General features: G+C 45.0%; 1 protein-coding gene across 1 annotated transcript in view; it reads left to right on the forward strand.

The window, feature by feature from the left end:
- The window catches only part of LOC146854822 (adenosine deaminase 2-like), a 308,704-nt gene that overhangs the window by 126,527 nt on the left and 155,446 nt on the right, over positions 1 to 26,731 (forward strand). The window contains exon 6 of the mRNA XM_085651047.1: positions 15,111 to 15,219. Within this exon, the coding sequence (XP_085507173.1) occupies positions 15,111 to 15,219 (109 nt within the window). The remainder of the gene's footprint in view (positions 1 to 15,110; positions 15,220 to 26,731) is intronic.

Genomic DNA, 26,731 nt, shown 5'->3' on the forward strand with positions numbered 1-26,731 from the left:
GATGTGCCTTGCGGTGGTCATTCAGACCTCCAATTTTCCAGGATATTAGGGAAATGTTCTTCCTATGGGCGAATATCATAGTGTATAATGACTATGGGATGCTGCATGGATTTTTGGTATTGATGCAGAGTAGTGAAGTATACAATCAGATCACAAGAATGTACCGTAATATAAAACAATGCTCAAACCCACCCCCCACACTGACATCCCCAAATGTCAGCTATACTAGCTCTCAATAGCAAACCCATTTTAGCGATAAAGAAATGCAAGCGCCAAATGTTGCCCAAGACAATGTGAAAAGAACACACCGATGTGGTGATATACAGCATGGCGCTAGGCAGCGCCCTTCGACACACATTTAAGCAGAGTTAAGTTACCATGGTGTTCGTAGTGGTCTGTCAGGTTTCACCTAGGTCATATATGTAGATATGTTCATTCATCAGGAGAGTATACGGTCAGAGCAGCAGAGAAATATAATCTCGCCCACCCCCCATATTATGCCATCATTCAGCATCGGGGGCAAGAGGGAGGGAGGTGTTCGAAAGGAGGAGGGCCATCTCTATAAGAGCAGCCACTCTTAGTGGGTATGGGCCTCCACCCCTACTTCCCCCCAGAGACTGACCAGGGTCACTGTGCATGGAGTATGGTAGTGAACCAGAGATCAATCCTAGAAATGTCCAGGTCAATTTTAATGATCTGTAGAATCTGGTGGCCTCCTTGGTGAAGGTAAAAGAGAGGTATTGCCCTCCAAGTACACAGCGAGTGGGTATAACATGGCACATTTGACATTGCAGTTGCGCAGTCCTGATCCCGTAAATTCAGTACTCGTGCTATTATAGGGTCAGGAAGGCATTCAGAGGGGGTTTGGGCCATAAAGATCTGTGCGCTCATTCCACAAGAAAAAATCCAGACAGGCTGTCTCAGCCAAACATTTAGACCATAAGTGATTCAGCAAACAAGGTCATCAGGCCGGTATTTGTGGATTCTGCTATGCCCACTATCCAGACATTGTTCCATCACAGTCTGGCTTCTAAATCCTCATTTTTCATGTGATAGTTTGGATTTGGTTTTAGTGAGAACGACCTCTAGCTCTGAGATCCTTCTTTCTGCGCCATCAATTGTGACCGAGTGATGATCTATCGATGGATTAGAGGCAAGTTTTAAGTACTCTAAGGAGTGCAGTCGCAGAATCCGTCATGTCCAGTTGGTCTGGTGCATTGGCCTGGTCTTCCCCTGTTTGGCATTGATTTTCGCCGTTATGATGGTCGACAGGTAGACGGAGGAATATGAACAGAAAGAATTTGCCTGCTAATAATCAACTGTCTGTGCCTATGAGGCAGGGCATCCCCTCCTGCCATTCGCAGGGTCAGCGCAGAAAGAGGTACCTATAAACCCAGGTAACAACAGGCAGTGTAAGAGGAGGGCGCGAAGGAGGGGACTGCAGGGTTAGCCAAACCACACCTACCTCATCAAACTGAAACCCTTTTGGTTCTGGCGACCGTTCACAGCCACTGCCGTTTACTTGTGGAAATCTCGCAGGAAAAAAAAAGTTTGACCCTCCCTAAAATAAAAATGTATGTATGAAAATTATACGCAATTTTTATTTCTGATAAACTTCATCAGTGGGATCATTTGTGCAGAGTACACAAACTACACAAAAGTGAATTTCTGCACACTTCCTTTATTCTGACGCATGCCTCAGTAGTGATAAAAAGCCACTATCACAAAACTTTGTTTTCAAAAGCTTGTATGAACTCAAGGGCACTTTTAAGAGAACCAGATGGTCACATATTGACAGTTTTTTGGTAGCGCAGAAGGCACTGCTCACATCTGCAGAGCGATAAATAGGGCACATTCTATCAGACTGACATGAGAAGCCACAGCTGAACAGTCCTGTGTAGAGCAAACTACAACCCCCCCAACAACCCATATCACCACTTGAACAACCTCATGTAACACTTGATGTGTTTTTAGACCTACACGAAAAGATTTGTTTCCAACTTAAATATGCAGCCGTCGTTTCTTTTTTTCTCAGTATTTACTGAAAAATAGTGCTTTAAATGGGAAAAAATAAGTGCAGGTACTCATTAGAATAGAGGCGTGGCAAGTGGGCCGGGCGAAGAGCAATATATGACCGTACCTAATGACTTCTGTAGCAGATGCAGCACATGTCAAAACACACGAGAAATGCGTTTATGGCACTAAAACAGATTAACCCACTACACATAATTACATGCTCCTCCGAAGCAGAGCGGAATCTGCGCCGTGCTGTGGATCAGGGTACCAGTACTCTCCCTGGCTACAGAGAAGTGCCGGTACTGAGTGCAGAAAAAATCGGAAGTTTCGGTACTCAGTACCATTTAAAGCACTGCTGAAAAAGATGTGTGGGCAATTTTTGTGCTTCTGATTTCTTTCCCTCCCACTTCCTCAAAAGAGACCCCTCCCGGTCTTCAACTTGATGACCATTGGGAAAATGCTAATGCCTTCTGGGCAGGGCATGATGGCCACTTCAAAAGGCTGCTCCCCTTTCATTATTTCGGCAAGGTGGCTGCTGCAGGCCTTCGCACCCTGTTGTACCAGTAAGTATATGTCCTTGGGAGCGAGCTGTTTCTCATGCGCTTTGTGAATGGAAAAAATAGTAATTGTATAGCTACTCAATCCCTGGTGGCACACCACCCAGGATTATATGCTGCATAGCTAAGCAGTTATAAGGTCCCAAAGGCGAGACATATTGACTATGCCAATGCCTGTTTGTTTTTGCACTTCTTTATCTCCAGTCTTATGGAGTCAGGAGAAACCTAAGGGCATTTCTTAAAAGACACTTGGGTACTAGACACTAGTCAATCAAGTTGTAGCTGAAATAAATCTAGGGGAATTTATCTACATCCTAGCTCCATTACTTTCTGGATTTCTGAGGACAGTATAGACATGTCAAAATAAAAGGTGTCCGTTTTGAGATACCAGAAGGAAAACCAGGAGTTTGCAATGAACCAATAAAATTATTAAATACCCTCCAGAAAAAGAAGCCATCTGGTCTGAAATGCACCTGGCATGTTAAAGGGGCATAACAAAAAGCCATAGATGGATTATGTCCAATATGAGTATGCGTTGCCATATAGAGAAGAAAAGACGTCGCGTTGATATGGGTCTTATTTTTATTGTAAAAAATAAAAAGAACATTTCCAATTAAAGAATGTGAGCACTGTTGTGAAAGTATGATGTTCTATTGACAGTCAGGCACTTAGTAACCTATAGGTTGCAACCTGGTGCAGGGTGACACTATCCACAAGTTGGAATGTGCAGTAAACATTTTGGAATTGAGGATTGGGGTGTGCAGACCTATCTTTCTAGCGAACCAAAATATGAAGCAAAGACTGTAAGAAAGTAGATTTTATAATATAGGAGTAGCACAGGTGGGAACCACTTATCCGAACAAATAAAGGGAATTCCCATACTATATTCTGGATCCTCAATGGGCCTCAGCCACAGCATAACGATCTTATGCATTCAGAAAGAACAGGATTAAACATAGTCATTTGAAATACTGATAACAAAACTACAGCCGAAACCAGGGGCTTAAGTTTAAATCAAAATAGATTTGTATGTCTATATGCTTCACAACAGTCACTAGTGGAGATCATGGACCCTTGCTCAGGATTCATATAAGGTGTTTCAATCACCCACTCTTAAAAGTCAGCTAGCAATATTGCCATGCTATTAGGCTTATGCTTTAGACAATGTTTTCACATCTATTCCCTAGACTGTTATGTTATGTTATGTTAACAGTTTGTAAAGCGCATAACTGCGCGGAACGGGGCTACCCAGGACAAGACTCCACCAACCATGTGGCCAACGGCTTATTACAGAGAGAATAGGAAAAAGAATAAGGCTAGATGGAGAAGAGCCAGGTCTTAAGAGATCTCCTAAAGAGAAGGTTATTCTGGATTTTCCTAAGAGAAGGGGGAGAGAGTTCCAGAGAGAAGGGGCCAAGGAGTGGAAAGTGCACTCACCCTCTCTGTCTCTCACGGAGTGACAGTTAAATTGAGAACTGCAGAATGCAGGGGTTGAGTGGGCGGGTAAGGTGCAATGAGGTTAGACAAAATGGGTGCCCCCAAAGAATGCAAGATCTTATGAGCAATACAGAGGATCTTTAAACTGATACATTTATCCACTGGGAGCCAATGCAACTTACAATAAAGAGGGGAGACAGAATTTGGGAAGAGAAAATAACAGCCTGGTGGGAAACAGCATTTACAACGCTGTTGTTACCACACAGGTAGGTAACAACACGGTCGTTACAACAACCGCGTTGTTACCACGCGTGGCTTTACATTGCAAGTAGTTTCTATGACTTGCGCTAGGTGGCGTGCAACACCAGGGAATTTGTTGGATTTTAAATCCAACACATTCCCTGCTGTTGCGGTAACTGGAGTAGAAATAGTAATTTATACTATTCCTAAATCCAGTGCGCCATCTAGCGCAAGTCGTAGAAACGACTTGCGATGTAAAGCCACACGTGGTAAAAACGCTGTCGTTGTAACGACCGCGTTGTAACCTACCGAGTGGTAATAGCACGCGTAGAAACGTCATACATTCCAGCCTGCAGCATTTTGAGGCAACTGAATTCTTCTGGTGACTACTTTATTGACTCCCAAATACAGAACATTACAATAATCCAAATGGGAGATGATTACTGCTTGGATTATAGTTTGTCGAGTTGGGAAATAAGAAAAACCAGGATGGGCTTGAGGGATCTCAAGAGCCCAAAACAAGTTCTGGATGCAGTCTTAGCTTGAGCCTCAAAACACAGATTATTGTCCATCCATGCACCTACATTTTTGATGGAGGATTTTGGTTTAGGGGGAGGCAGGCCACAAGTGATTGCCCCAAGAATTAACGTGTTTGCTTAACAGCAATATTTCAGGTTTGTCTGGATTGAGGTGAAGAGAGTTGATATTCATCCATTCCGCCACCGCGAGCATTCCTTTTTGAAAATTGGCTGTCATGCTTATTGTTTTCAAATATTGAAAAAAATAAGCTTGGTGTCATCAGCATATGGCACCAGCGCACGTCCCAGAGATTTATTAACCTGTGCCAATGGTTGTACATATATATTAAACAGGGTAGGGCTCGACACAATAACCGATCCTCAGGCCATTGTTAACGAATTCGCGGACCACTACAAGGTGGTCTATCAGAGCAGCTCCGGCTTGCCAGAGGAAGACTCAACAGCACTCCTCGCAGACATCGCCCTGCCTACCTTGTCAACAGAGGAGCAACAAACATTAGACAGTGCCCTAACAAGTGATTAAATAGCACAGGTTATCAGGAACCTCCAACCAGGTAAAGCCCTGGGTCCTAATGGAATGCCAATTGAGCTGTACAAACTCAAACCTGACAAATCGGCCCCCATATTAAAAATATGTTCGAGGAGAGTACTGGTACACCCCGATCAATCTGGCTTTATGCCTCATCGAAACACAGCCTTAAACCTACGTCGGTTGCATGGCATGCTGGGACGACTGACCACAATTCAGGAAGTCGCATCATGGTCTCACTGGACGCCACTATGGCGTTTGACACTATCGAATGGCCATACCTGTTCGCAGTTCTCAAGAAGTTCGGCTTCGGCCAGGCTTCATTGGGTGGGAAAGCTCCTCTATTCGGCCCCTCTGGCACAAGTAGTAGTTAATAACAAGAAGTCGGAAACATTCACACTTAGTTGAGGGACTCAGCAGGGCTGTCCACTCTCACCTTTGCTCTTCGCTCTCTCCCTTGAACCATTAGCGGCCTGGATATGCAGAAACCCACATATCAGGGGATTCAAGTGGACGGAGGGATGGGAGGTCCGCATCTCCTTGTATGCGGACGACGTTCTCCTATATATTGCATCTCTAAGAACATCGCTTAACGTCGTTCTTAATATATTCACAAACTTTGGGCAAAACTCTGGGTACAAAATTAACTGGAGTAAGTCTCTGCTCTATGTTCTACATGTAGCCCATCCCTCCCCACCTAGGGACTGCCCCATACAATTAGCGCGGAAGGGATTTAAATATCTGGGAATTTTCATTACCTCCGATGCTAAACTCCACTATGAACGCAACCTGCACCCCCCACTACAAAGATTGAAGCGACGTCGCAATCTGGATGACGTTGCCACTATCGCTACTGGGAAGAGCAGTGCTTTTCAAAATTATGTCCCTCCCGTGCTTTCTCTACGTCCTACAGAACTCTCCAGATCTGGTCCCGGCTGGGATCTTCAAGGAAATTGAGTACATCCCGAGAGACCTGCTGTGGGACGGCGGACCTCGAATTGCACTGCACAAACTCACACTAGGGTGGTACGATGGAGGTATAGGGCTCCCAGTTATTAGAAAGTACTATTGGGCAGCTCACCTGGCAGCCGTGAACCACTGCACCTATGATCTCAGAGATTACCCTGGATACAGGATGGACAGATGGCTACTCCCTGGGGGGAACTTCAAAAGAGCACTTTACTCCAAACCCCGCATATATTTACTTACAGGGCCAACAAAGCACTCAGTCCAAGTCTGGCACACGGTGAACCGACAAAGCAAAGGGGATGATGGACAGAGTGTTGAACAATGCAAGCACTCACCCCCAGTCAACTGATCTGGGTTTAATCCATCATCAATCTTTAGCTCACTCCGCCACCCCAGTTCAGACATGGCCATATGCAAATCAGTCTGACCCTATGCCTCATGGGAACAGTCCAGACCGAACTGCCAAGCCATGTCTTCCCTGGACCAGAAACAAGCATCCTGGGACCGGTTTCTGGCTAATCAGCCGTCATCAGCCAGGCTAGCTTGAATCCAGTGGCAAAGTGAGCAAGGGACCCACGTCTGGGCATACCCTGCCAACTTAGGGCTAACAAAGCAAAACCAAAGGGGATGATGGACGGAGTGTTGAACAATGCAAGCACTCACCCCCAGTCAACTGATCTGGGCTTAATCCATCATCATTCTTTAGCTCACTCTGCCACCCCAGTTCAGACATGGCCTTATGCAAATCAGTCTGACCCTGTGCCTCATAGGAACAGTCCAGACCGAACTGCCAAGCTTCCCTGGACCGGAAACAAGCATCCTGGGACCGGTTTCTGGCTAATCAGCCGTCATCAGCCAGACTAGCTTGAATCGAATGTATGACGTTACAACGCATACATTTACATCGCGGTACATTACATTGCGGTTTTGACAAGGCAAGTCGCTACAACGACTTGCGTTGGAGGGCGCTGGACTTAGGAGTAGTATAATTTACTATTCCAACTCCAGTCTACGTACAGTAAGGAAGGTGTTGGATATTAAACTATACTATTCCTTGTCCTAGAGCGCCATCTAGTGCAAGTCGTTGTAACGACTTGCGTTGTAAAAACCGCGATGTAATGGCATTGCGATGTAATCCCCGCGTTGTAAACAATGTTTCCCCATGAATCCAGTGGCAAAGTGAGCAAGGGACTCACGTCTGGGCATACCCTGCCAACTTAGGGCGAACAATGCAAAACCAAAGGGGATGATGGACAGAGTGTTGAACAATGCAAGCACTCACCCCCAGTCAACTGATCTGGGTTTAATCCATCATCAATCTTTAGCTCACTCCGCCACCCCAGTTTAGACATGGCCATATGCAAATCAGTCTGACCCTATGCCTCATGGGAACAGTCCAGACCGTTCTGCCAAGCCATGTTTTCCCTGGACTGGAAACAAGCATCCTGGGACCGGTTTCTGGCTAATCAGCCGTCATCAGCCAGGCTAGCTTGAATCCAGTGGCAAAGTGAGCAAGGGACCCACGTCTGGGCATACCCTGCCAACTTAGGGCGAACAAAGCAAAACCAAAGGAGTTGATGGACGGAGTCTCCCGTGCTCTCCATGTCACCAGAATCAAGCTATCCTAGCTGAAGAGGGGTGAAACCTCGAAACCTGTCCTAGGATGCTTGTTTCCAGTCCAGGGAGGACCTGGCTGGGCAGTTCGGGCTGGACTGTTCCCATGAGGCACGGGGTCAAGACTGATTTGCATATGGCTGGGTTGAAGCTGGAATGGCATGGTGAGCAAAAAAACGATGGATTTAGGCCCAGATCTCTGTACTGGGTTGAATGTATGACATTGTTCTGCATTCTGTCCATCTACTGTTGTTTTTCCATTTGTCACCCCGAGTGGGACGGGTATGCCCAGACGTGGGTCCCGTGCTCTCCATGCCACTGGAATCAAGCTATCCTGGCTGAAGAGGGGTGAAACCCCGAAACCGGTCCCAGGATGCTTGTTTCCAGTCCAGGGAGGACCTGGCTTGGCAGTTCGGGCTGGACTGTTCCATGAGGCACAGGGTCAAGACTGATTTGCATATGGCTGGTTTCAAACTGGAATGGCATGGTAAGCAAACAAACGATGGATTTAGGCCCAGATCTCTGTACTGGGTTGAATGTATGACATTGTTCTGTATTCTATCCATCAACTGTTGTTTTTGCATTTGTCACCCCGAGTGGGACGGGTATGCCCAGACGTGGGTCCCGTGCTCTCCATGCAACAGAATCAATCTATCCTGGCTGAAGAGAGGTGTAACCCCGAAACCGGTCCTAGGATGCTTGTTTCCAGTCCAGGGAGGACCTGGCTTGGCAGTTCGGGCTGGACTGTTCCCATGAGGCACAAGGTCAATACTGATTTGCATATGGCTGGGTACAAACTGGAATGGCATGGTGAGCAAAAAAACGATGGATTTAGGCCCAGATCTCTGTACTGGGTTGAATGTATGACATTGTTCTGCATTCTGTCCATCAAGTGTTGTTTTTGCACACGGTGAACCTTAGCCTAGGCTGGAACCAAAAACTAACACTGGCCACCCCGTTATGGGACTCGGAACAACTGGGAACCCTGGGGAGGACAAAAGGGTTCGATAAGTGGGATCTCATTGGGTTGTCGCAGATCGGCGATCTATGGGATGCAGGCAAAGTAGTGTTGTTCGCTTCGCTCCAGCAAAACATCAATTGGCAGACACTGAATATTTTAGATACCTACAAGTCCGTCACTCCCTCCAGTCTAACCTTCCAGAGGGGTCCTCCCTCCAAGAATCCTCTCCACTAAAGGACAGGCTGCTTGATGGCTACCTGCCTGATAAAGTCACCTCACTTATATATAAAAAACTCATCAACAATACCCCAGATCCACTTGGATCAATAAGGGAGCGATGGGGCAGGGATGGGTTGGTACTGGATGATGAGGAGTGGCAGGAGGCAGTTGCCTCCCCACGGGAAGTTGCGATTCAGTCCAGGTTACATCTCATTCAACTAAAAATTCTTCACAGAATATATGTGTCTGGATTCAGACTTGTGCTAATGGGTAGTGCGACTAATAGGTTATGTAAGAGGCTGTGTGGCCTTGAGGGCTCCTTTCTGCACATTCTATGGGAGTGTAGATTTGTACAGAAATATTAGAAGAAGGTACATGAGTGCATGAGTGAGGTATTAGAAACTGTGATTAGGCCTGAAGCCAAGAGGTGTCTTTTGAATGTGTGGGAATCTACAGATCTTAATGGTAAGGACAAACTATGGGCAACTTTGGGTCAAATGGTAGCCAAAAGAAATATCGCACAACTTTGGGGAGCAACTGCATCACCTAAGCTTGAAGCTTGGAAGGCGGATATGGACTGGTGTATGTTCAGGGAAAAAACTGTATGTTGCACAGGGTTGCCCCCAAAAATGGTTTGCTATTTGGGACAAGTGCAATGCGTGTTGTGGACACATATGTGAACCCCCTATCCTTCCTTCCCAAGATGATCCAACATCACCATAACTTGTGAACATTATCATGTCTCGCTGTATAAGGAGAGTTGTAATATGTAACTGTCCAGTCTTCACGATTGTACTACTTGATTTAAGTGTTTGTGTAAGTTGGAACCGCTATGGTTTAATAAAAAGAATTATAAAAAACAGGGTAGGGCTCAATGCAGAGCACAGAGTAACACCATGATATATGGCATGGGATTGGGAGCCATATGGAGGGAAAATAACCTGGAATGAGTGCTCCGAAAGAGGAGACAGGTCAGAGTGGATCCTCCTATGCCAATGTTTTGCAGGCAATGGAGCAGGATATTATGGGACATCGTATCAAAAGCTGGCACCACCAGTATTTTCATGTCCTGGCAGGAAGAATAAATGGAACTTTTCCTGAAGCCAATATTTTTAACCCTTACCTGTACGTACTTCAAACATCAGGTATAGAAAGAAAATACTTTTAAATGTGTTCTAGAGATGCACTAACAATACCTGACTAATAGCTGAAGTAAAGAACAGAAGAAAAGTCATGTTGCAAAAGAATACATAATATTATTCTAATGCCCTATTTAGTATAACTGTTACAAAAGAATACATAATATTATTCTAATGCCCTATTTAGTATAACATCTGGGCCTTTGCAGACTCTTGAAAAACAACAAATTGCCGGTATTTTTCTCTTGGAAATCTGGCAACCCTAAGGTGAGCAATGTTCACTGTAATGCAATGTGTTTCTGTCATTTATTATGAGCCCTGCAGGCTACCCTGCTTTTCATTCCTACAGCGGGCTCACTTCAGACCTTAAAAGGTCACTTCAAATGCCCATCTAATCGCTGTTCTCATGCAGAAGCAGTGATTAGATTACTGAAGCACTTTAGGCCAATGGGTCAGAGCTTTCTTGGGCCTGAATGGGTACTAAAGGGGGTTTGTTAAGGGCCATTTATCCATAGTGACTCCCCTTAATGATCTCACCTCCAAAAGAAAATTAAGTGGACAGTTAGCTGTCAAAATGCATTTGATGACCTGAAGCAGGCCATGTGACTGCTCCCATGCTGCAGATGGACGGGACCAACCAGTAGCTTTTACAAGCAAAATAAGGACCTCACGGGAGAAGCGTTGGTCAGCTATTGAGAGGGAGGCCTTTGCTGTGGTCTGGGTCTTGAAGAAGTTGTGGCCATACCTGTTTTGTACTCACTTCATTGTTCAAACACATCACAAGCCCCTCTTATAGCTAAAACAAATGAAGGATGGAAATCCCAAACCTTTGAGGTGGTCCATTTCTCTACAGGGGATTGAACTTTTCTGTGGAATACAGACCTGGGAATAACCATGCCAACACAGATGGACTCTTCAGATATTTTCACTTCAAAAATGAAGACTCAACTGGGCAAGGTTAGTCTCATCTCCTTTCGTTTTTTTTTTGGGGGGGGGGAGTTAATGTTAATGTTAGGGATATTTGTAGAGCGCATAGCTACCCGTAGGCGTCCCAGCGCTAGCGAAGGGACCAGACAGATCACAACAGCTTAGTGGGTGGAGTTTTGAAAAAGCCAGGTTTTCAGAGTTTTCCGAAAGGCCAGGAGGTTACGTTTGGAATGTAAGTGGAGGGGAAGAAAGTTACACAGCTTGGCGGCATTGTAATGGAATGACCAGAGTAGCATCTGCTTTCATGGTTACCCCCACTTTTTGCTGGTGTCAGGATGTTTCTTTGACTAGCCTTTCTGGAATCCTGCTAATCAAGACCCCAATCACTGTGCTTCCTCTCTAAATTGACCATGTAAGTACTGTTGTACCTCCACAATTTGATATTGGTGTACCCTTATAAGCCCCTAGTATATTGTACTAAGGTACCCAGGGCATAGGTACACCAGGGGTCTCCCATGGGCTGCAAAATGTATTGTGCCACCCATGAGAGACCACTCAAACTGTGACTACAGGCCTACCATTGCAGCCTGTGTCAGCTGGTGTTAGTACCCCTCATGACAGTTATATACATTTTCCGATATCTGAGGTCACTGCACTTAAACCCTATAAGTCCACCCCTCTAGCAGGCCTTTCAGTCCTGAGAGCAGGGTGCTTGGTAATAAGTGTGAGGGTGTCTCTGCATGAGCAGGACACCCCTACAAAACCCAAAGTCGATTCTACAGGCTTTGTAAGTGCGGTCAGCCATTTTAATACATATAGTGGACATCAGTCATAACAAGATATCTAACTATATAGTTATTGTACCGAACCTGGTCATGTTTGATATCGAACATGTTGGAATCATACCCCAACACCGATTCCAGTGTTGGAAGTATGATCCCATGTACTGGGGGGTTCCCTTAGGGTACTCTCCTGTACTCAAGGTTACAGCCTTTCCGGGTTTCGGGTTTGACAGCAAGCTAGTGCTGCTGCTGACCACAGACAGGAGTCTGTCCTTCTTGTGCTGAGCCAAGCTCGAGGAGGGGAAGGTAGAACAATAGGCTTCATGTCGCAGGGAGGTGTGACCACCTCCCAGACAGGACTTAATGTATCGGCTTGGTGTGAGGGTGCTTGCCAGAGCCACCAGACTGCTTTGAAGGGCACATTTGGTGCCCTCCATGCATACTCCAGTTGGAGCCAGTTGGCTCCCACTCTGGCGCAAAACTGGACAAAGGGCATGGGAGTAGCCTTCCCTCTGTCCAGCCCCTCTTCTGGGAGGGACCCTGGAGTCGTTCCAAGCCTTTCCCTAGGGTACCTAAGGGCTTACCTATAGTTGGCTCTTCAGATTTGCTGTGGGACAAAACATAAGCCTGAAATCACGCCACTCTTTGAACGTCTGGACACTTGGACTTCGCTGGACTTCACCTGAAACCGAGACTGGATCAAGGAAGACTTCTGCTGCTCCTGGTCTGGCTGTTCTACAAGTCTTCTTCGTTGTCTGTCTCTGTGCTTCTTCCAGGATCTTCAACCGACCTGTGGTCATCAAGGACACCCGAAGTAATCTCCCTTGGAGTGAAGGAGTCACTCCCCTGCAGATGACAATGAAACTGAACGGTGTGCTACTCCTGGCGTCCTACGGACTTCGAAAGGCTCCACAAAATAGGTGGTGGTTCTTCAACTCCCTCAGGGCCTGGCTTGTCCTCTCTGCAGTTTGGAGGTCAGTATCCCACGTTGGAACCACTCGGACCAAATCCCTGTGACTTGCCATTGCCAAGGATTGTCGGCGCTGCCCTCCAGAGATCTTCGGGCTACAGGAAGCTCTAACCTCCAGCATCTGGCAACACCGATTGACTACCCTTAAGTCAGTGACAACGCTGCAGGGGTTTTCGAGCTGGGATGTAATTGGCTTATCTAATTTGGCAGCTGTATGGGGCACAAATGGGGTGGTCCCCTTTATCCACCTTAGACGAGAATACCAACTGTTGGAAAAACATTGGCTGACTTATGCAAAGCTGCGCGTTACGCCCTTAGAGACTACTGTGTATCGCTGGAGGATGAAACACAGGAGGAGTCATCTTTGGGGACTAGGCACTTAGTTGGGTGGGATGGATAAAAAAGTGATTTCACTCACATATGGCATACTAACGCGGAACACCCAGCCCACCGTAATAACTCTGCAAGGTAAATAGGAGAGGGACCTGGAAGGCCTGGAGGAGGAAGATTGGTGGGAGGGGCTGGAATTTCCAGCAAAAGTGGCAATAAAGGCCAGTTTTAGGTTGATCCAGATAAAAATCCTACATAGGTTATAGTACTTGCGAACTCTGTTACACAAGATGTGACGAACAGTTTGTGAGGATTGCCTTAAAGGATGTGGTTTGGAGGGCACCTTCTGGCACACACTCTGGAGCTGCCCCCACAGCCAAACATACTGGGAGGCGATAGCGGCATCACTGGAAGAAACCACAGGGGTTCTGTTGTAAATGACACCAAAGCTGGTAATCTTTGGGGTGTGGGACCCAACTGACCACACAAGATACCAAAAACTATGGGATGCATAGTGGCTAAACATGATATTGTGCAGAGATGGGTGTTCAGGGACCCTCCGACACATGGTAACTGGGAGACAGGAATGGACTTTTGTAAAGTGAAGGATAAAGAAATGTATAAAGCCTGAGGGTGTACGAAGAAAATTGAGAAAATATGGGTAGGATGGGAGGGAACTGAGGGATGAGTGTAGTGGAACAGGTAGTAGAGGCTTGAGGTTAAGTGCTCCAGCCATCCTTAACTTCAGGAAGGGAGGTGATGAAACAATGATGATGGACATTTGTGGACAAATTATGAATCTGGAGCAGAGAGAGATCTAGGAGGGGATGTAGAATGAATGCATAATGGTGTGTTTATCGTTTGTTTGTTGTCAGAGAATCTAAAACAAATAAAAAGACATAAAAAAACATTTTCAAGGGAAAGTGCTACTGAACCATAACTACACAGGGCCCGATTCACAGAACTAACTAAAGACAAAATCCTAAACTTACTACCATTTTGGTATTCACAGAAGCCACTTACTCATTTTGGTATTCACAGAAGGCGCTTACTCATTTCGGTATTCACAGAAGTTAGGAGTCCTAACTTTAGGACTCCTAAATGCCTTCTGTGAATACCGAAAGTTTTAAAGTTAGGATTTTTCTCAGTTTAGGAGTAGTAAAGTTAGGACTCCTAACTTTAGGACTCCTAAATGCCTTCTGTGAAAACCGAAAGTCTTAAAGTTAGGATTTTTCTGAGTTTAGGAGTAGTAACGTTAGGACTCCTAACTTTAGGACTCCTAAATGCCTTCTGTGAATCCCGAAAGACTTAAAGTTAGGATTTTTCTCAGTTTAGGAGTAGCAAAGTTAGGAGTCCTAACTTTACTACTCCTAAACTGAGAAAAATCCTAACTTTAAGACTTTCGGTATTCACAGAAGGCATTTAGGAGTCCTAAAGTTAGGACTCCTAACTTCTGTGAATACCAAAATGAGTAAGTGCCTTCTGTGAATACCAAAATGGTAATAAGTTTGGATTTTTTCTTAAGTTAGTTCTGTGAATCGGGCCCACAGTGGCGAGAGTCACTGTGTTATACTATATCTCTAAACATTTGATAAAATACTGACAAATAATAATGCTTTGTCTTTCATCTTTGCGGAGGAATGGAGATTTTAAACCTGTCGATCCTGGTTGCAGTATATTTGAATAAAAGTCAATATAAGATGATGAGATCTGGTCTGGTTGGTGTCACCGTGTTAGCCTTTAGAGATGCCCATCTCCTGTTCATCCGGCTTCTGCTTCACTTCCCAATGTGGTTCACAGTGTGATGTGCTCTTGGAATTGATAGTCACAGATAATGTACTGTTTGGAGTGTACTTAAGATGCTCCCCTTCTTCTTCACAGGTTGGCGAGGAAGACAAGGGACACCCTCTTTGGTACTTTAAGGATGCCCTTCAAATACCTGCCTCCCAAGGAGTAGACCTGCCTTACTTCTTCCATGCTGGTGAGACTAGTAAGTACTGGGGCACCGAGCAACCTTTCACTCGCAGTGTACATTATCCTGAAGCACCACAGATGCAGCAGTGGGTAAACGTTGTGCCACTAAGAGAGATGGATTGTGAGATGAAGTAAGTGTGAAGAGTGGCTGAATTGTGTGGACCCTACCGCAGTTCAGGTATGTTCAAATATATGAATGAAGACATGCCTCAGGTAATTGTTCATGAATGTTTCATCTTGTAAATTGCAGTATATGCATTGTTCCACCTTGGTGGTCAGAAAACATTTACCTCTACATCTTGATCTCTAGTATGAAACAGGCCTGGTCTTTTTATTTTGTTAGCTTATGTGCAACGAGTTGCTAGTCTCATTCGAGTTCTGCAATTGAATAGATACCACTGGTATAATACTAATCATGTACATTCTTCCTGGAAAATGTTTGCAATATGGATCTCTTTACTTTTTAGGAACATACTTTCGAGAGCCCCGCGTCCCCTTAACAGAACCAAGTCTAATTAAAGGACTTGGTACTGGTAGCTACGTAAGATAATATTTTGGCCATTACTGTAAGAGTTTTGTTTTTTAAACTTGTTTTAAATAATGAAGTGCACAGTATGTTACATTACATCACGGCGTATATGGGAACAATGTCACAACAAGGAGCCCACAGCACCATGCAGTCCGCAGCATATCACAGAGACCCGGTGCATGAGTCCTGTATCGGTGTCAGCGACTCTGGCCCTATAATATCACAAAGGAGTAAACACTTCAACAGCAATAGCATAAGTAAATGGTGCACCATCAGGGTCAGATTGGGATCACAATTTGGCCCGGGTACTGCCAAAAAATGTAGCCCATCTTTCATGAAACACCATTTGGTTACTCTCAGAGGTCTTATTTGTAGAGAAATGTTTGGTAAATTAAGCATTTTAAAGCTTATCGAGCCAGTAACATTGGCAAAGCCTAGGAGCACTGTAGTTCTGAAAACTGAATACTTACTTGCAGTCTTAACGCCCTGCACAATGTAGTTAGATACTCTTTCCCAACCAGGTATGTCCTTGACTCTGATCATCACATAACACAGAAATCTAGTACAAAGTCAAGAGTAAAGGGTTAGACTGGAATCTCTGGGAATAGAACATGGAATAACAAAAGTAAGAAGAAAACAAGCTCTGAACCTCTGCCTTGGAAAATAGAATCTCTAACGACAATCAGTAAAGAAATACATTTTGCATATCAGCCTTAAAAACATTTTGCAAAACACTCAAAAGAAATTAAATATAGCTACCTCACAAATTTTGCACTTTTCACAGTACGGAAGTACCTTTTGCCGCTTTGTCCTACCTCCCCTCTTTCTTTGTGTACACTACTCTAATTAGACAGTGATCTCCAGTGCTGCTGGGTAGTACCACCTGGGAGCTGGGGGAAAAGAGGAGATAAACAGAGAGGTAAAGAGACAGGATATTGAAATAGGTGAAGTAGAACTACAAATCAGGTAGTGAGTGATAGGTGTGATGGGTAGAGTCATAAGGTAAAGACGGAAAGATAAGGTAGCCAGAAGAAAAGGTACATAGCTATAGAAAGAGGAAGAGGTAAGTAGATATTGAGTGTAAGAGATATAGGTAATATTTTATGGTCATAGAAAAACACATGCAAACCTGCAAAGTGAACCTTCTTCACATATCCAAAGAAAATATGCATCAAATGCCACACAGAATTCAGAAGAAGCAATAAACATGGTTCACATGACATGCAGACAACTAGAGACATTGGTTTAAATATTCCATCTGAGTAACAATCCCTCACAATTCTTCACATGCCCTCCATATGTAATACACATGCTGTAGCACCAAATCTGAAGCACAATCTGTGGGCCACAATTGCCGACAGCTGCTCAACCTTATAAAAAGTGCTTCACACTACATGGAATTTCATTTCTTTTTATTTACAGATATATATTTACTTTTTTATTCCACCCGTTCACCTCTTCCGCCTTCTCACTTTGGACGATTGCTCAGTGGGTTAAAGGCACTTTGCGGAGGTTGGAACCTGAAGTCCGCTAAAATGTTCATCCTTCCCATGTGGATGAAATGGCACAAGTACAAAACTACTACTTGCTTAGTACATATCCCTTCATGGTATCCGTACAGACAGCACTGCAGCCCAGATTGGTGCTCTCATGGGCTGCACCTGGATGGAGTCTTTGCACCCCCGCAATACTTGGAGTGTATTGTAGCACCCAGAAGCACCCTTTGTAGATGCAGATTTTGCATGGTACAACCATGTCTCCGGTCATGATGTGCACATCTTTGATGTCACTGGTATAGGTCTGGATGCAAAAACATCAGTGCTGTACAGTACAACAGCAAAGCTGTGCAACCGTGGGTTCCGTAGTAGCTTGCTACTCATAACAATGCATTTCAAATCATAGTCCGAGGTAGTAAGTGATATATTAATACAATTTACAATATGTTAATTAAGCATGCGTTTCTGTAGGATGAAAGGCAGCCCTCAGTCTTATTTATGTTTTCACATTTTACAGCTGCTTTGCTGGTATCTGAAAGGCAACGTGGATTTTAAGTTCATTTGATGCCACATTGCAACAATACACATAAATACACTCCACATCATACCACATAATTCTAATCAGCATAATTTCATTCAATGCCACACAGTTCTATGCAATACAATTCCATTCTACACATTATCATTCCACACAATTCAGCAACCCACCACATAATTCAACTCAACAACACATTTACATAACACATCACATACATCCAATCCACACCACACAATACGAAATCATAGCACAAAATTCAACACACCACATAATTAAACTGCACTACATACCACTACACAACACAAAATATAATTCCACATAATTACACTACATGACACACAATCCTACTCTACATAATTCCAGAACACTCAAAATCACATAATTACTATCCACATAATTCCACTGCACACAATGCCACATAATTCTACACCACACAATTCCACAACTAACAATTCCAATCCAAACCACATAATTCTACTCCACACCACATACTTCCACTCCACTCCATAACATTGTCAATGCTTGTTTTTTTATTGTTGTTCTTCCTTTTGACAGTTTTATATAGTGTGAACTCAGCCCAAGGCAATTTGAGCGCTATTTATAAGCACCAATTACAGTGCATAGGATCAGATTTTTATTTAAAGACTTGGGAGATTAAGTGATTGGCCCAGAATCACAGGATGTTGAGAGGAGACGCCGGGACTCAAATCTGATCCCTCATCTCTGCAACTCTGACCTTCAGGCCACATATGTCTATGCACACACAAGGCATGGAAGTGAGAGGATATTGTTCTTGGGAAGGACACTGGGGCCAAGGTGACAATGGCCGACACCCTGAGTAATAGAACAACAGCGAGGCCCCTTAATTTACTCAATTACTCAACCCCTCCCCAGCCCTCCATTACCTGAGCAACAGAACAACTGCCAGGCCCACTTGTATTGCCAAATTACTCAAGCCCTCACAAGCCCTCCACTGCCTTAGGGCATAAAGCACAGCTGCTGGGCCGTCCACTCACCCTCCCCTGCCCGTCATGGCCTGAATGAGAAGGGCTATGGGCAAGGTGTTATGTTATGTTATGCGGTTTTGTAGAGTGCACAGCTGCCCTAGCAAAGGGGCATCCCGGCACTGATTTCAGAAAACTGCATAGGCTCTGACAGGAAAGAGGCCTACAACGGAGGGCATAGGTACGTTTTAATTGCTTTGTGAAATGACAGATAGTTCTTCAAACTGCGGATGGAAATAGGAAGCGCGTTCCAGAGTTTGGCTGCCAAAGTGCTGAAGGAACGCCCCCGGCACACACTCTCCTCACCTGAGGGATCACCGCCAAATGCTGCCCCATCGACCGAAGTTGATGGGAAGGGGTGTATGGTAGAAGCAGGTTGGCCAGAATACCTGGGGAAGAGGAGTTCAAGATTTTGAAAGAGATACAAAGGGATTTAAACTCTATATGTTTGGCCACAGCCAGCCAATGAAGCTGATGAATAGCAGAAGACGCAGAGTTCTTGCCGCAGCATTCTGAACCCTTTGTAGTGTCAAGATTTCGGTCTTGTTAGAACCCAGGTAGAGTGAGCTGACATAGTCCAGTCTCGACAGTATGGAAGCCTGAACGATAACCTGCCTGATGGAGGGGTCATGTCGTACTTTGCAATTTGGGACCGCGTAGGAGGCAGGGCCCTACCCCTGTCTATCCCGGTATTAGCGAACCGCGAATGGTCAATGCGGTATGTACAAGTGCTTTGTGTAACGTTTTAGCTATGAATGCACTATGTATACGTTGTTATACATCACTACGTGGGTTCCATCTTAGAGCAGTGGACATCTTATGGTTGCCCTTACATAGGCTACATATCATGGAGCAAATACGGGCATTTTAGAGCACATGTGCCTTCATTTGACTTTTCTGTGACCTGGGCAGCTTGGCTCCGCTGCCCCAGGTCAATCCGGTCTCACGAGCTCCCCGTCCTCTGGCCACCTGTGATTAGCATCAGGGCTTGACACACCATAAAGCCTTTACATTAAACACGAGCCTCCAGCTGATCTCTTTCACACCTGACTGTTCCTGCTTTATGGCTTATTTTCCAAACAGGAGATGCTCATGTTTATTGGGGCCTATCGATATCTGATGTGGGATCTGAGCCTTGTTGGGTAAATAATTGCGGGCTGGCTTAACTGGAATGTGGGATGGTCATCATGACTCTGCCTTTTCGTTTGTAATGTATACCTTTATATGGCCGTATCGTAAACCAAGGAATGTGTGCCTGAAGCATGATATTTTGTATTTAAGGAGAAGCCCGTTTCTGTGATTTTTGGCAGTCTCCTGAGAACATACACGCTGTTGTACTTCTAGGATACCTGTAATTGGTCTGCAGCCAATAAACTGATCTTTGACTTCACCCAGAAGACTCTGTGTTTCTGTAGGTCTGAAACAGGAAGAACCCCGAAGTCATAGGGTGTGTTCCCCTGCACCGCTGGGCTTAAAATACCCAGTACTTCAGTTGGCACCCAACTCGGCGCGATATCAGCGGTACCGGTCCAAGCCAGAGGTTCGTGAGGAGCTTCGTGTTGAAATTCTGGAGGAAGGCCGACACTTCATCGACCCCTGCATGTCGACGTGGTCCAAAAGTCTTTTCTGCGAGGTTCTTCGCGTCCCGACGGCTACGAAGGACTGCTGCCCTGATTAATCGCCCTGTTTTGGACCCTTGACGATTTTGGTAGAGCGAAACAATCGAGAGAGTCTTCTGGTAACGCCATTGATCATCGATATTCAGTTAAGTATAAGTGGAGCGTCTCCCAATTTGTTTGGTATCCTTCGGGATAATTTTGATTTGGAGTTTGCAAACCCCAAAGCCAGAGGACTCGTGTATTCACAAGACTATCGTAATCGATAATCCTTTGAGGTTTGGAACTAGACTAGTGAGCGAAGATGCCTAGTGCTAGTGTATTTGGAAGATTATTTTGTTTGAGTTGTGGAAGGGATTTCCAGTTAGAGGATTCATGTCCGGTTCCTCCAATTGGAACTCCAACTTATGAGCTTTATGTAAAACATGGCGTGGGCCCCATTGCATATAATGAAGTATGGATCCGATACACCAGAAAGGACGGTGTTTTAAAATGGCCCCAAAATGGTAGTTTCGATACAGATATCTTAGATAATTTGGAAGTTAAATTGTTTAAAAAGAAAGCCCGGCCGGCGATGTTTGATTCTTTCCGCCTATGGCGAAAGGAAGCCAAACAAAAGGAAATTAAGCTAGCGAAAAAGAATAAGAAAGAAAGAGGTATGTCAGTGATGCAAGCAGCTGTGCAATTTAAAGATAATGAGGAGGAACAGATGAATGAGCAATTGCACAGACAGCGCAAACTAGGGATTGATAAATGTTACCCTGTTTTGTCACCCCTTGTGCAAGATGAGACAAAAGAGAAAGAAAAAGATTCCCTAATGTCCCATTTGCTAAGTTCGCCATCCCCGTATGCGCAAAATGCCACAGCACCTCCACAGCTTGTAAATGCGCAGCCTCCAGTAAATATGCCGCAAGCCTTCCCACAGCCGCCAGCTCCTCCTCAGCTGGCTCCTATCCCTGCAGTGCAGCCCTCTCAAGGGCCGCCAGTCTTGTTACCTGTTACCCCCGCGCTTTCTGCGACTTTGCCTAGCACGCCAGCGGCTTCCCCTGGCGCTCCTTCTTACACTACCCAGGTACCTGTATCTGAATCTGTTTTTCTTCCCTCTGTCTATCCCCCCGTTTTCGCCTCAACTTCTCCTTCAGCGCGACAACGTCAAGCTAATGTAGTTACTAGTTTAATGTCGCCTCTCTTTGGATCATCTAGTGCGACTCCTGGTTTACAGCGTAAGCAATTGCGTAGTCAGCTGCCTGGTCCCGACGAGAAAGAGGTGTTAGATCATCTGGCGCGTAGGTGGATTGGTTTCCCTTCACTTTATGATGTGGAATCAGTTGTTAACGTTTTTCACCAATGGGATGCCCCAAAACAGAGGAATGTCTTTGATAAGATGTGTGAATTCCTCTGTGAGGAATTGGAGGATAATGGTGCAAACCCAAACCCACAGGAGTTATGTCGAGTGAGATTCGATTTTGGAAAAGGCACGATTGTGGGCCCCGATGTAAATAAAGCAGTTGCGACCTTATTATCTTTGAGGAATGATGATTGCCAGCAGTCGTTGTTTGAGCAAGATTTCCCTGTGGGGAAGAAGGTAAAAGCGCGCCAATATCCGATGCGTGAGGTTCCCCCAGTTTGGAGACCTGCTGATCCCAATGCTAATCCACCTGTCTTGGCACATTTTCAGCGTGTTTGGGTGCATGTCCCATGGAAACGATGTGAGGTCTTAGCGCTTAAGCAGACATTGCCTGACCCCCGTAAAAACCCTGCAGGTTACTATAAAGAGTTATCACAAACTGCGGAATCGTGTGTAATGAATCTGGCTGACATAGATATGTTATTTGGAAATGTTGTTCCACAGCCTTTATGGGGATCCATCCGTAATACGGATCATGCTGCAGAACTAGGGGGTACATGGGCTAATATCATTGCTGCAGACGCTAGACAAGTTGGTGGCGCAAAGCCTGACCCTTAAGTAGCAGAACTCCCTGGTCGAATTATTACCTACATGAAAACTATGATGCCCGCGATGCGCGTGAATTGGGATAAATTATCCGCATGTAAGCAGAAGAAAGATGAGACAGTGTCCGATTTCTTCACCAGGTTTGAAGAAACGTTTATCGACCACAGTGGTCAAGACATGAGTACTGAAGGTGGCCAACGGTTATTTGTTGATAAATTTGTGCAGAATCTACTTCCTGAGCTATGTAAGAAATGAAAAGATTCAGAAAGTTCTTGGGCTGTTTCCTCTTCAGCGCAAATACTGGCTACTGCACAGTATTATGAAAACAGAGATAAAGACGAAAAAGATAGAACAGACAAGAAAACGAAAGAACTGAAAACGAAGGTCCTTTTGCAGCAGGCCTATCCGCCACGTGGAGGACAGAATAATTATAGGCAAACACAAGGTGTCTATCACCAGCCGCAACAGTTTCAGAATAATCAGCAAATGAATGGGTATTATCAACCACGAATCCCTGTAGGTCCCAACCAATGTTCATATTGCAAAGAGGAAGGTCATTTTAAATATAGTTGCCCTAAATTAATGCAGCGTAACAGTAATGCGTATGGCGCAAGAGGTAGAGGTGGTCAGCAAGCTCCTAGAGGCAGAGGGCGTGGAAATGTTCCCCAGAACGCGCGTCCTCTTCCGCCTCAAAATACCATAAATAGCTTTGATCAGCAAGCCAACGCGACTGGTAATACAGCTCAGTATTACAATAAGGATTATTATGCAGAAGATGACAATGTAGAAGATAATGATTACTAGGACAGCCGTAGACAGAGAGAGGGAGTTGTTTCAGTGCCAGTGGATCAGAGCGGACCTTATGTTAAAGTAACTACAGCAAATGTAACGGAGCCCTTTCTGCTGGATACTGGTGCTGCAAAGAGTTCAATTATGCATTCAAAACTCCCTGGCGCGCCTTTGTCTGGCGAAATGAATGTTTCAGTAGGTTTTTCTGGCGCCCCAGTTAGGAACCCGATTTCTAGTCCTATGTCACTTTCTGTTGGACCTTGTGAGCTAAAAGCACCTCTCATCCTAACAACAGGTTGTGGTGAGAATTTGCTAGGATTAGATTTGCTAAAAAGATTACATGCGACGCTATATTGTTCTCCTTCAGGAGTACAACTTACATTAGGTAAGAAAGTGATTTCCCCAATGTATTTGTCTAAAAATGCAATGCCGCCTGAATTGTCATCCCTTCCAGATGTTCTGTGGGCTACTGGTCCCAATGATGTGGGTCTTCTGGAAATACCGCCATATGTGGTAACTTTGAAGGCCAATGTCAGATTGCCACGTATTCCCCAGTACAAGATCTCCAATGAAGGTCAGAAAGCGTTGTTAGAAATTGTCAGCGATTTGATTAAAAAGGGTGTAATTGAAGAGACAAGAGGATACGTTTGCAATAGTCCTGTTTTACCTGTCTTAAAAAGAACGGACCCTTAACAGCCACCTGTTTACAGATTTGTGATTGATCTTAGAGAGGTTAATAAGATTGTTGTGCCACAGTTTCCAGTTGTCCCTGATATAACTGCCTTGTTAACCATGATTCCAGCCTCCGCTGCATGGTTCTCAGTGATCGATTTAAAGAATGCTTTCTTTAGCATCCCAATTGCAGAGGAGAGCAGAGACATTTTTGGCTTTAGTTTAGGAGGCCGAAGCTTCCGCTTTAAACGCGCTCCCCAAGGCTACTGTGAGAGTCCATCAATATACAGTCAGGCTTTAAAAGCGCAGCTTGATGCACTGGTTTTACCCAGTGGCGCTATCCTCATTCAGTACGTAGACGATTTACTAATCGCCGCGGATACTGAAAAGATTTGCAAAGAAGCTACATTATCATTGTTGCGTCATTTGTCTGACTTCAATCACAAAGTGTCTCTCTCAAAGCTGCAATATTGTCGACAAGAAGTGACCTACTTAGGTCATCTCTTATCGAAGGAGGGAAGGAAACTGACCCCAGAAAGAATCCAAGCCATTGCACAGTTGAGTGTGCCAAGAACACAGAGAGAAGTGCGTGCTTTCTTGGGCATTACTTCATACTGTAGGCATTGGATTCCTAATTTTTCCTTGTTGGCAAAACCTTTGTTAGCATTAACATGCAAAGACACACCGAATCCTATGCCATGGTCTGAAGAGTGTCAGAAAAGTTTTTGGGAATTGCGTAATGCATTATGTTCAGCTCCTGTGTTGGGTACCCCTGACTACAGCAAGCCTTTTACATTGTATGTTCATGAGAAAGATGGTTGCGCATTATCAGTGTTAACACAGCCTTTTGGCGACAGACCGCGTCCATGCGCATATTTTTCATCAACTTTGGACCCTGTAGCAAGGGCATTGCCAAGATGTCTGAGAGCCACAGCTGCCGCAGCTATGTCTATTCGACAATCTGCTGGACTAGTAATGGATAATACATTGATCGTTATGGTTCCACATGCTGTGGACACATTGTTAAACAGGACCAAGACACAGCACTTAACTAGTGCGCGATTATCAGGATACGAGCTGACACTGTTAGCAAATCACATACACATAAAGAGATGCAACACGTTGAATCCAGCTACATTATTGCCAATTCCAGCAGATCTAGATGAGATTGAGCAACATGATTGTCTGTTCAGAACAGAAGAAGAGACGAAAGGGAGACTAGATCTCAAAGATACTCCCCTGACTGAGTGTGATGGTACCTTATGGGTGGATGGTTCGTGTTTCAAGCTTCCGAATGGTGATACGACTGCTGCATATGCTATCACTACTTTGCACACGATTGTGGAAACTGCGCGTGTGCCACAAAATTCGGCTCAAGCAGCAGAATTGATCACCCTGACAAGAGCATGCGTGTTGTCTGAAGGAATGAGAGTGAACATATATACGGATAGCCAGTACGCCTTTGGCGTGGCCCACAGTTTTGGGCGATTATGGAAGGAACGTGGGTTCCTGACTTCGCATGGAGCTAAGATTCAGAATGGCAAGTTGGTGAATGATCTCCTTGAGTCACTGACCCTACCGTTGCAAGTTGCGATTATGAAATGCAGTGCGCACAAGAAAATCACTGATGATGTTGGTCGTGGTAATGCGTTTGCTGATGAAGTCGCGAAAGAAACAGCAAAAGATGTGAAGACTCGAATGTATGTTGCAGGCCCTGCAAGATGGGTTGGTGATGTTGGAATGTGTGAAAACACAATAGAAAGTGTAAAGTGCCTTCAAACTGAAGCCACAGAGAAAGAGTTGAGCAAGTGGAGAGAAAGTATGGGTAAGTTGGATGAGAATGGTTGTTGGATTGATCTGTCAGAACATAGGCGATGGTTGTTACCTGATGCATATGTGCTTCCAGTGGTTACAATGGCACATGGAATGGCACATATCAGTACGAAAGGAATCGGTAAGTTATTGGCTCCAGTATGGCAGAATGCTGGAATTCCCAAGTGTGCAGAGAATGTGGTCAAGAAATGTATGGTATGTTTGAAGTACAACCCTGGTAAGGGAACCCCAACTCCAGCCGGTCATTTTGCCCCTCCATCATATCCATTTGAAGTTTTGCAGCTAGATTTTATTCACATGGAAAGGTGCAACAACCTGAAATATGTATTGGTGGTTGTTTGCGCTTTTTCAAAATGGATAGAGGCCTATCCCCTAAAAGATAATACTGCTCTATCCACAGCCAAAGCCCTTGTGAAAGAATTTTTCCCCAGGTTTGGAATGCCAAGAATGGTGTGGAGTGATAATGGGAGTGAGTTTGTGGGTAAAGTGATGAAGAATGTGTGTGAGGGATTAGGTATAAAGCAAAAGTTTCACGCTGCAAATCACCCCCAATCAGCTGGATTAGTAGAGCGCTACAACGGCGCTCTAAAACTTAAATTGGCCAAAATCCAGGCGAGCACCGGTCTTAAATGGCCTGACGCTCTGCCTTTAGCACTCCTATCCACAAGAATGACCATACACTCACGAGTGGGACTTAGTCCTTATGAGGTATTTTTTGGCCGCCCGGCCAATGTATGGGGCGTGCCAAGACCTACAAGATTCAGTGAAATCGAGCATCCAGTACTGCTTGATTACTTGTATGATTTGACGGTTAAACTGCGTGTTTTACACCAACAGGTGCATGATACTCTCCCCCCGGCCTCTGAGGCTCCAGGACACCCCATTGACCCTGGCACGTGGGTCCTCATCAAAAACTTCCAGCGGAAAAGCAACGATGAGCCTCGTTGGATCGGCCCTCATCTCGTACTACTGTCTACAAGATCAGCTGTTCGAGTAAAGGGGAAGAAGAACTGGATCCACGGCTCCCACGTGAAAAGAATCCCTTTGCCTCTGCCGTATGACCAGTGGGTCCAGGAGGGTATCACTGACTCTGAAAC

Source organism: Triturus cristatus, chromosome 4_1, assembly GCF_964204655.1.
Source record: "Triturus cristatus chromosome 4_1, aTriCri1.1, whole genome shotgun sequence".
NCBI lineage: Eukaryota > Metazoa > Chordata > Amphibia > Caudata > Salamandridae > Triturus > Triturus cristatus.